The following is an 11,445-nucleotide window of genomic DNA, read 5'->3' as shown; positions in this document are numbered from 1 at the left end:
TATATATTATAATATATATTAATATTATTGGATTATTGAGCATGGATTTTGTTGCTTAGAAATAATACTATTTGTTTTTGGTCTTGTCTGGTTTGTTTCTTTAAAAGAATAACTTAAAGCCTTAGTGCATTCTGTAAAACGTCTCTTTGATTGGATATATTCCAGGTTTGGTTACTCAGTAAAGAAGAATCCAGTAATTGGTATTCTGGCCTGGCCGTCGCCTTTGGTGATAGTGATCGGCTCGTTTTTCTCTTGTTGTGGTGCGGGACTGCAGAGCTTGACTGGTGCCCCCCGTCTGCTGCAGGCCATCGCTCGGGATGGCATCATCCCATTCTTACAAGTAAGTAACTGAAAGATTGTTTTCATTTACTTGTTAGATTTTTTTTTTACTTTTGGTCAAGCATCGTCTCCCATTCCTCTCATGTTTGTTGTGTTGAACAGTTGTCTGCACCGATATATTTTATTTTCAAGCATTTGTAGAACATGAAGCTTGATTTAATAGCCAACAGAACAAGCTTTGACAATATTTAAGAGTAAATGGCTACCCTGCTTGGGGCCAGTAACAAAGGAAGTTGCTGCCATCTTTAAAAAAAACGAACTTTCTTTTGGCTGCTCCCTTCTGCAAGGGTTGCTACAATGACTTAACTTTCATGAAAGCTTGGCAATTGTTTTACTCCACAAGTCCTTCCTAACCTAACCTGGGCTTGAACATGCAGCTGTAGGATTTTAAAACTGCAGCACTGACCTTCAAGCTACCACAGCCCCATCTTAAAACCACTCTAATCTAAAAACCTCATGGCAATTCATGTAAACACTATTTTTAAGTCTTTACAATGTTGTTAGCTTAGCATTGCATGGTTATTTCCATGATATTTTGTTTATTTGCAAGCTGAAATGGCAACAGTAGCAGCTAACTGTAGCACTTTGGTGCAACTTGGGTTACTTCCTGCAGGAGTGTTATACAAAACAACATTTGCTATGTTTACATGGACATAATAATCAGATTAAACAGCCATTCAGAATAAAAATGCATCATGTAAACGCCCTATTCGGATTATTCTTTGTTGATTCAGCTCGATCCGAATGAATTTGTAATCAGAATGAGATGCGTGGTTTATGCTGATTCATAATCCTAACGGTGTTCATGTAAACACTTAATCTGATCATTTTATTCTGATTGTGGAAAACTGACCTGATGGAACATGTGTGACCTGTCAACCTCATATATTTCTGCCTGGCTAGCTGCTAATATGTCGGGGAAGCAAAACTGGTGGGTGAGCGACACAACATTTCTACTAGAAACTTTGAAAGAGCTCAGAATGATCTGTATTACTTGTAGCTCAGTCAGGGAGTGCATTAACGTCTCCACCGTCATTAAACCCTGTTGAGAGTCCATTTTGGGCACTCAAGTTTGTTTACGTTCATCCCAGAAGTAGAACTTCTTCTTCTGTGTTTTTTTTTAAGGAAAGTTTACTACTCTGTGCATGTCAGTACTTCTATTCTGAATAAAAGCCCGCAGCATGTAAACACTCACCATGATCAGATTGTGCCCATGTAAACGACATTCGGATTATTTAATCTGAATACATTTCCATCCGATCAAAGAATTTTTCACATGTAAACATAGCTACTGTGGGGAAAATGTTCTGTTTCTCTTAACGGTGGCAATACAAACCACTATCTACAACATGTAAGATATTAATTGTTAATCTTACCATAGAGCTCACTTACATGTACATAATTTCGCTCCACCACATGTACCACATGAGGTGCGAATGACAATAAAGAAACTCTGACTCTCTCTCTGACTTCTAAAAGCCCTTTCAAGATCATGGCAGCATCTTCAAAATGACTGTCATTTAATGTAAAACACAATATTTCTGTAGTTAAATGAACCAGCTACAGCACAAGAATCACATGTTCACATTAAGGTGCTACAGTTAAACAAATAGACCAATGTGATCACACAAATTAAAGGTATTCAATGTTTCTAAATGTACCACAACTCTACAAGGGTCTACCTAAGAACAGTCAGTGAAATTAAACATAAAGAAGCCAAACTTTAACTCTGCAGATTGTGATGTAGGAATAGCATCAGATCTTTTTCCTCTGTTTTCTGTCTTTCTCAGGTCTTTGGTCATGGAAAGGCTAACGGTGAGCCCACCTGGGCTCTTCTGTTGACAATTGGGATCTGTGAGATAGGAATCCTCATCGCCTCTGTGGATGATGTGGCCCCCATTCTCTCCATGTATGTGTCCTCATGCTCAATGCTGTACTCCTCAAACTAAACCTTTGCATCTCTTCACAGTTTGTGTTGTTGCCTGTTTAGGTTTTTTCTCATGTGCTACCTGTTTGTCAACTTGGCCTGTGCTGTTCAGACTTTGCTCCGAACTCCCAACTGGAGACCTCGCTTTAAGTTTTACCACTGGTGAGAACAAATTCAACGAACTCAGCAAATTGTGAATTTAGTAACATCACTGGTGTTTTTAACAAGTGATTTGTTTTATTTTTATTCAGGACCTTGTCCTTCTTAGGGATGAGTCTCTGTCTCTCACTCATGTTCATCTGTTCCTGGTATTATGCTCTGGTTGCCATAGTGATCGCTGGTTGCATCTATAAATACATTGAATACAGAGGGTGGGTTTAGAAGTTTGAAGTTGCAAATCATTTTGTCATTCCTGTTAACTTTGTATTTTATAATCAAAGACATTGAGGTTTGGAAGATAATTTAAAGGACATGTTAGCTTTTTATTGCTTAGATGTTTCTGTTTTCTTTACAAGTAAATATTTTAAAACCGTGAATATTTCACCTTTGTTTTATGAGTTACTCACAGAATTAAAACCTTTTAGTTAGAAGCTTTAACTTAGTGATGGGACAATACAAAACTGGAGCTTTCTTGCGTTTGAGGACAGAAAAGATTTTTTTCCTCTTTGGGCCCTTGTGATGCAGGGCAGAGAAGGAATGGGGCGACGGGATCAGAGGTCTGTCCTTAAACGCAGCTCGCTACGCTCTCGTCCGACTTGAGGAAGTACCACTCCACACCAAAAACTGGAGGTGAGCGTGTAGCAACCATTCGACTCCTAAAACAAAAAAAAACATCAGCACTTGCTGTAGATTTATTTAAGCACAAGAAATACAACATACGGATGTATTTTTTTAAACTTGTGTGCAGCTTACGTGTTTGTGTTTCCCTTCAGACCACAGCTGTTGGTGTTGTGCAAGCTGGACTCGAAGCTTGAGGTGACGCATCCTCGTCTCCTGACCTTCACCTCGCAGCTCAAAGCAGGAAAGGGACTGACCATAGTCGCCTCTGTCCTGGAGGGCACGTACATGAACCGCAAGGATGACGCCAAGACTGGAGAGAAGGTTTGTCTGTTTCTTTGCTGCATGTGCATTAACAATTTCAAATGAGACTTGTGACTACCTGCACCAGTAGCTGCACCAGAAAAGAGACTTATTTTAAGTCCAAAGGCCTTCTCATGCTTTAGACCCTATTTGTTGTACGAGAAATCTTTGAGGATGGAAAGGTGAAATAGTTGGAGAGGGAGAGTCATTAACACTTTGCACACAACAATCCTTTGCTAAAAAGGAATTGATTAAGCTTCCATATTTTTCACCTGTGGTACTTTGTACAGGCTTAGTTACCTCTGTGTGTATGCAGCATTGTTGTCTGAGTGCTGGATTGCACCGAGCTGCCTCTCACTTAACACAGCACCTGTTTTTACACATACACAAAGTTCAAAAAGATTAGTGGGCATTTTCATTTCAAAATACCACAGCTTTTTTTGTTGTCGTTGTTCTTCCTTCAGAGCTTGAAAGCAGCCTTGGCTGCCGAGCGGATCAAAGGTTTCTCGCATGTGATAGTGTCGTCCAGCCTGCGAGACGGTTTCTCCATACTGATCCAAGCCGCAGGACTAGGAGGGATGAAGCACAACACTGTTCTGATGGCCTGGCCAGCAGGCTGGAGACAGGCCCAGGATACTTCTGCAAGGAGGAACTTCATAGGTAAACCACACAGGAGTGTCACGTGGGAGGAGTACAAACTCAGAGGTCAAATCTGTCCCAGTTAAAACGTGACTATTGAAATAATTAATTAATTTATGCTTTTTCAATTTGCTGAGCTGCTGTATGTCCTGTAATATGCAACACTTTTAAACTCAGAACGTTTGCACACTATTACCTCATTTTTAAAAGGTAACATTTTTTTCTAGTATCGGTAGCTTCCATGTTACAGCCTTGTTAATATGGTAAATATATTCTAAATTTGTTAATATTTTAATGGCACAAAATAATTGTAGAGTAGTTTATTTCTGCAAGAGTAAAAAGAAAGGGATATTCCAGGTTTATTTTTTGTTAATCGCAGATTCTTTTTCTTTCTTTTTCCAGAAACCGTAAGAGAGACGACATCGGCGCATCAGGCTCTGCTGGTTGCAAAGAACATCGACCATTTCCCCAACAACCTCGAGCGCATAAAAGATGGCACGATCGACGTGTGGTGGATCGTACACGACGGTGGACTGCTCATGCTACTGCCCTTTTTACTCATTCAGCACAAGGTGTGTGTTTGGCTCATGTTTCAAAGGAGAGCTCTCTTAAAGCTTTAATAAATAAACTTCAGTGTTTAAAATTGTTTTAAAGAACTGAGCGTCTGTAGAAAATCTGTACGTCTTAATAATACAGTACCAGATGACAGATAGACAAGATGCTGCGCACATTGCCTGCTACTGATTCAAGTTTTTGTAGGTGTGGAGGAAGTGCAAGATGAGAATCTTCACAGTGGCCCAGATGGATGACAACTCCATCCAGATGAAAAAAGACCTCCAGATGTTTGTCTATCAGCTGCGTCTTGATGCAAAGGTGGAGGTGGTGGAGATGGTGAGATTTATTATCTTCTAAGATGTTTATTGCTTAAAGTTTTATCCAAGTTTACTGTGTCTTATCACAATAACTGAAGAATTGTAATATTTTCTGTACCTTTCTGTAGCATGACAGCGATATCTCAGCGTTTACTTATGAGAAGACGCTGGTGATGGAGCAGAGATCTCAAATGCTGAAACAGATGCACCTGTCTCGCACTGAGAGGGAAAGAGAGGTATGACCATCACTGTTTACCTACTGAAGTACTAAGTTGATCACAATGGTTGTCTAAGTGCTATAAAATTTTAATGAACAGAACTATTAACAAACAATTTGAAGATTCAAATCTAATTAATAAAGCATGATGTGTAACTAACTCCAGCAACACAAACACTCCCCAAAAAGTCAGCTCGTCCTGCTCTGTTTTGCTCTTTCTGGCTTTTCAGATTTTCCCATGATTCTGTGCTGTGATTGGGCCGTGAGCTCAGATTCAGAGCATCACAGACGTTTAGTTAATTGAGGAGTAATTTGGGGATTTGTTTGCATGTGTTTTTCTGGATATCACAATTTTGTAGCAGGAGAGTTGCATTTTACAACAAAACAGTGTTGTATAATCTAATGTACACGTGAATCTTTAAAGAAAATGAGCTATGGTCCTGCTTGTTATTTCACTTTTTATAAACTTGACTGCTCACCGGCACCATCCATACATTTTCCCTTTTGGTTTTCATTATATTTTCCCTTTTCCAATATGTACAACAACAATGCAAACTGTCTAATTCTCTGATGTATTGTATTGTCATTTCTAATATGTAAGCTGCCCTGGTCTTTCTTTTATTTAGGCCCAGTTGATTCACGACCGGAACACAGCGTCTCATTTCTCAATGAACGACAAAGCAGCAGGAGCTACACCAGATCAGGTCCACATGACGTGGACAAAAGACAAGCTGCTGAATGAAAGGAACAAACAGAGAGAAGGCATGGCCGTAAAGGACATGTTTAATATGAAACCGTAAGTAGATATGCAAGAGACACCATGAGCCCTGTACAGACCTGGTTCTTCAGTATAATGAATTGCATTTAGTGCAACATACAAGTCTGAAAAGCCTTGATAAGCACTAAAACACTTTTTCCCCAGCCAGTCGAGGCAGATGGATAGATATCTATCCAAAGCTTGGCTCTGCTGGGGGTTTCTTCCTGTCAAAAAGGGAATTTCTCCATGCCACTCCTGCCTGTGTGTTTAATTTACTGACAAATTAACAGCTGTTATAACTGACAGCTCATTGTGTGAATCAATCCAGATGGATATTTAACACCAGCTCTGAATAGCCTCATAACGATGCCATTTACAATTTGGACTGACACAATATTTTGCATAATAAATAAAACATATGCACATGCATACACACACATACACATGCACATACACAAACACACTTATATTCAGCTGGCTCCTTAAGATTCAGCTGAGCAGCAAGAACAATGTCTAAGCCATCAACATGTATTCAGTGCCAGTCATCAGATATCTAGCTTGTATAACAGCCTGTCCAAAGGAGGAGGTAGAAGCCACTGACATCAAGACTCGACAGCGCCTCGCAATGCACCACGAGTTTCTCTCCAAGCACCCTGAGACTATACACTAAGAGAAAAGAGGGCGGCAGGGGACCAGTGATCATGTGAGCCACTACACAGGATGAAACTACTGTAACCTATACTATACTATAAACTATAACCCCAGTGATGAACTGATGAGTGAATTTCTCAGGCAGCAGCAGAAACCCAATGTGGAAGAGGTGAAACCAGAGGAGTCATTATGAAAAGATAAGGCCCTGCCCAGCATGTACCACCGGCAGATTGAAGAAGTGGCTGATATCAACAAATCCTACCAGTGGCTAGAAAGGGCTGGACTGAAGGACAGCACAGAGACACAAGATGGCAGCACAAGAACAGGACCTCAGCATATGAGCAATAGAGGCCGGCGTCTACCACAACAGACAAGACCCAAGATGCAGACTGTGCAAAGATGCCCCTGAGACAGTCCAACACACAATAGCAGGGTGTAAGATCCAGGCAGGCAAAGCGTATATGGAGCGCCATAACCAAGTGGCTGGAATAATATACAGGAACATCTGAGCTGAGTATGGACTGGAGGTCCCACAGTCCAAGTGGGAGACACCACCAAGGGTGGTGTAGAATGGAAGGGCTAAGATCCTATGGGACTTCAAGACCCAGACCGACAAACAGGTGATGGCTAACCTACCAGACATTGTGGTGGTCAATAAGCAAGTGAAGAAGGTAGTGGTGATAGATGTAGCCATCGCAAGTGACTATAACATCGGGAAGATGTAGCAGAAGAAGCTCAATAAATATCAAGGTCTTAAAGAGGAAAGACAGAAGTTGTGGAGAGTCAAAGCGTCAGTAGTCCCAGTGTTCACTTGGAGCACTTGATGCTTAGACCCCCAAACTGGAGGACTGGCTCCAGCAGATCCCAGGAACAACCTCAGAGATCTCTGTCCAGTAGAACCCAGTACTAGGAACAGCTAAGATACTGAGGTGAATCCTCAAAGTCTCATAGAGGAATAGTTTGAAGTGAAGTGAACTGCCCAAGGGGCATTGTGCGAGCTACAAGTTTTTAACACACACACATGAATTGAATTTACAGCATTCTCTTTTTTAAAGAGTTATGCTATACATATATCCAATAACTTGTAAATTTTTGTAAATTTTTTTCTCTCCCCTGTAATATTAACAAGTGATTTATTTTTCTGTAATGTTGATTGTTCCTTTTGTTTTTCTTCTATTCCTCCAGTGAGTGGGAGAATCTGTAAGTTGCTCTGTCTTTCACTCTTAGTCTTTTTGCATGTTGATGTATTTGAAAATTGTTGCTTGGCTTCTTAGTGTAATTTAGTTTCCATGTTATTAGGATGCATGATGACCAACAATATAAGGAAAAAGAAAATGAATTGTGCAATTAAACAACATCCTTCTACAGATTGGTATTTGCATGCAAGATTGTCACATTTATAGTTGTATATAGTGCTTTATACAAACAATTAAATAATAATTAATTTTAAATAACAGATGACTTTGTTCCACAGTTAAATATATTGTTTTATTTATTTAATCAACACTCCTGTTATCATTGCTTTTGTTTTAATGCAGCAGCCAGTCTAATGTACGGCGGATGCATACAGCTGTGAAGCTAAATGAAGTGGTGGTGAAGAAATCTAAAAGTTCCCAGCTGGTCCTGCTCAACATGCCAGGTCCACCCAAGAACAAAAAAGGAGATGAGAACTGTATCCTTTTTCACCGTAAGCTAAAACTAATTTTAATTTAGCTTGTCAAATTTTTAGTAATTTGGTGGAAACTTGCTAATTGTAGCACAATAAATAGTATACGTGTAGAAAATATCCTGATGCATGCTCAATAATCCAGGTAGAAAAATCTAAAAAAGTTAAATCTGGTCCTCTGGACATTCAAAAAAACCCAAAACAAAGCAAAACAACAAAAAATGTAGAAACGTTTCGTCTCTCGTCCGAGAGACTTCTTCAGTCTGAGGTGCTGTTTTCAGCTCAGTCTCTTAAATAACACCTTCTCAGAGTGGATCAACCAGTTTTGCTGCTGACAACCAAAACCAGCTGATCACATGCTCAAGAAGGACCATCAGCCTAACAATGGATCATTAGCACACTGATGGCTGTTTACTATTCACAGAGGGCTGAGTGATACTAGCAATCACAGCATTGTAAGAGGGGGACAATTGAACACGTAGGCCTCCACCCCTTTTTTTGAATGTCCAGAGGACCAGATTTAACTTTTTTAGATACGTGTAGAAAAGTTACTTTCTTATGATGTGTCTGGAGTATTAGTATTAGTTAATTTGAGATACAGTTAATGGGCCGTTTGCTTCACATAAAAGGACTGTAAAAGTTTTGCTATGGATGTTACGTATGTGTATTCATAGTTGTTTTTCACTTCTTTCTATTTATTTTCTAAGTTAAGCTAAGCCCAAAGGCTAGTGGTGCTATTACATTCATTTAGTTTGATAACCCACTATAACATGGTTTTGCAATATTTTATAATACTTGCTTGATTCTCAGCCTGACTGAGTGAAAAAGTCAAAACAAAATACCAAAAAAATAAGATGAAACATTTGCAGATGATGTCCTGTTGGTGACATCATGTTGTGATATCCAGCTGTCACTGGAATGGTTTTTAGCCAAGTTTAAAGCAGCTAGGATGAGGATCACCACCTCCAAATCTGAGGCCATGGTCCTCTGTTGGAAAATGATTGACAGTCCAGGTTGGGAGTGACGTACTGCCTCAAGTGGATGAGCGTAAGTACTTAAGTAAGGGGTTATGTTACAGGTGAGGGAAGAATAGACTGTAAAATTGACAGAGTGATGATGTGTCTTCTGCCATACAACGAGTAAAATTAGAGAAGAAGACCAAATGGTGGAAGCTGAGGAAGGAAATGTACTGTAAATGGACTGTACTTATATAGCACCTTTCTATCTTATTTCAAAATGCTCAAAGCGCTTTACACTACAATCTGTGTCCTCATTTACCCATTCATACAGCACTCTACTAGATCTATACAAAGCTAATTGAACAAATCATTCTAATGAGACTAATCAGTGCTTTATATCACATTCATACACTGATGGGACACACATCAGAGGCTATGAGGGGTTCAGTGTCTTGCCCAGAGACACTTCAGCATGTGATTGCTGGTGGATTCGAACCCCCAACTCTCACATTGGAGGACGACTGCTCTAACCACTCAGCCACAGCCGCCCCATAGGAAGAATGTTGTGAGGAGTTGAGAGAGGAGCTGTTAAAGGATCTGGGTGGAAAGAAAGAGCTTACAGAGGACTGGGCTACTACAGCAACAGTAACTAGAGAGACAGATAGGAAGGTACTTGGTGTGTCATCTGGACAGAGAATGGATGATAAGGAAACCTGGTGGTGGAACAGTCACGTGAAGGAAGCTATTCAAAGAAAGAGGTTAGCCAAGAAGAAATATGACAGTGAGAGGACTTGGGAGAGGAGACAGGAATATAAGGAGATGCAATGTAGAGCAAAGTGGGAGGTGGCTAAGGCAAAGCAGAAGGCTATGATAAGTTGTATGGGAGGCTGGACACTAAATAGGCCGTTAAGGACTTGTACCGATTGGCCAGACCGAGGGATCAGGCTGGAAAGGATGTGCAGCAGGTTAGACTTGTTAAAGATGTGAATGGTAATGTTCTAACAAGTGAGGCGGGTGTGATGGGAAGATGGAAGGAGTACTTTGAGAAGCTAATAAATGAAGAAAATGAAAGAGAAAGAAGAGTGGAGGTCCATGGAACTGTGGACCAGGAAGTGGGAAAGATTAGTGAGGGTGAAGTCCGGAAAGCTTTGAAAAGAATAAAGAAGGGGAAGGCAGTAGGACCTGATGACATACTAGTGTTTGTATGCTGCTATTCATGTTATAGTAGCAACCAGATCTAAAATGTATTGATGTTTTTATGAAATGTATCTTTTTTTCAAGTGTCACACCAACCATCAGCCCCTCGTTACCCTGCACAGGTTTAAGTGGACACCGAACATGAAGAAGTGAATGTTTAATGGATTGAATGTTTAGTAAAGTTTGCACGTTTAATTTCAAAACTTAGAAGTGTAGAAGCACACAGAAGTAACTGGAAAGAGTTTTGTCTCAGCCAAAGTGGAGGTTTTGCTAAACCAACTCTGAAGACTTGACAAACCTTAACCATACGTCTCTCAGACATGGAGTTTCTGGAGGTTTTGATAGAAGGCCTAGATCGTGTCCTGTTGGTTCGTGGAGGAGGTCGGGAGGTCATAACCATCTATTCTTAGCCTCAAAAAGTATTTTAATGATCTTGATTCCCAGTGGAAGAAAGTTTGGCTGGACAGTGAGATCATCCCAGTGAAATGGAGTTTCAGGGGGTGGGCGTTAATGGTGAAACAAATTTTCCCCACCACGGTGTCAAGAGAAAAAAAACCCTCAAATTTCGGAGTAACGTTCTTGCTGTGAAGGACAGTGCCTGCACACAGCCTGAGCTTGGTGCATCCTCTGGGATTGAAAATGACTCTCTACCCTTCTTAACTTCATCCTTTTTTTTTGACTCGACAAATGGAAGCGTTTTATTGTTTCTTGTCGTTGTTTGACGAAAAACTTTTTTTTGAGTCAACATGGTATATTTCTTCACTTGTTATATATATTTCTGGTTGAAAGAAGAGCAGCTTGTTTTTGTGGCTGCTGTTCAGCCGATTGATTTTATGAAGAAACGCCGACAAAATAATCAGAGGTTAGTATTTATTTCAGTGCCAGGTGTGACATTTTTTTATCAGCATTGTATAAAAAAGCAAAGTGATGGTAGTATGAGCTGAACAAATTTTAGTCAAGCTATTACATAATAGGACCAAGCTCTAACTAAAGGGCTTGAAAACTTTTTGTCTATTGTGAACAAAAATGGACGTGCTGATGAGTTTATTGAGTTTTTATGTTCTTGGTCTCTGTTGTTGTTGTTGTTGTTGTTGTTGTTGTCTTGGTGGTTCCAGATAACACAGCTGTACTCAATATGATC

The 11,445-nt window shown here is 40.1% G+C and overlaps 1 protein-coding gene across 1 annotated transcript in view; it reads left to right on the top strand.

Annotated features, from left to right (window-relative positions):
* LOC119414471 (solute carrier family 12 member 7) overlaps positions 1-10,768 on the top strand; it is an 18,501-nt gene extending 7,733 nt beyond the window's left edge. Inside the window, exons 10-23 of the mRNA XM_037681559.1 lie at positions 166-340; positions 2,130-2,248; positions 2,330-2,428; positions 2,518-2,637; positions 2,951-3,055; positions 3,199-3,367; positions 3,811-4,006; positions 4,388-4,557; positions 4,745-4,876; positions 4,986-5,093; positions 5,701-5,870; positions 7,668-7,682; positions 8,021-8,154; positions 10,623-10,768. Of these exons, the coding sequence (XP_037537487.1) occupies positions 166-340; positions 2,130-2,248; positions 2,330-2,428; positions 2,518-2,637; positions 2,951-3,055; positions 3,199-3,367; positions 3,811-4,006; positions 4,388-4,557; positions 4,745-4,876; positions 4,986-5,093; positions 5,701-5,870; positions 7,668-7,682; positions 8,021-8,154; positions 10,623-10,714 (1,804 nt within the window). The 3' untranslated portion in view covers positions 10,715-10,768. The remainder of the gene's footprint in view (positions 1-165; positions 341-2,129; positions 2,249-2,329; positions 2,429-2,517; positions 2,638-2,950; positions 3,056-3,198; positions 3,368-3,810; positions 4,007-4,387; positions 4,558-4,744; positions 4,877-4,985; positions 5,094-5,700; positions 5,871-7,667; positions 7,683-8,020; positions 8,155-10,622) is intronic.
* Positions 10,769-11,445: the final 677 nt, after the last annotated feature.

This window comes from Nematolebias whitei, chromosome 9, assembly GCF_014905685.2.
Source record: "Nematolebias whitei isolate Nwh7 chromosome 9, NemWhi1, whole genome shotgun sequence".
Taxonomy (NCBI): Eukaryota; Metazoa; Chordata; class Actinopteri; order Cyprinodontiformes; family Rivulidae; genus Nematolebias; species Nematolebias whitei.
This window is presented reverse-complemented; position numbering and strand designations above follow the sequence as displayed.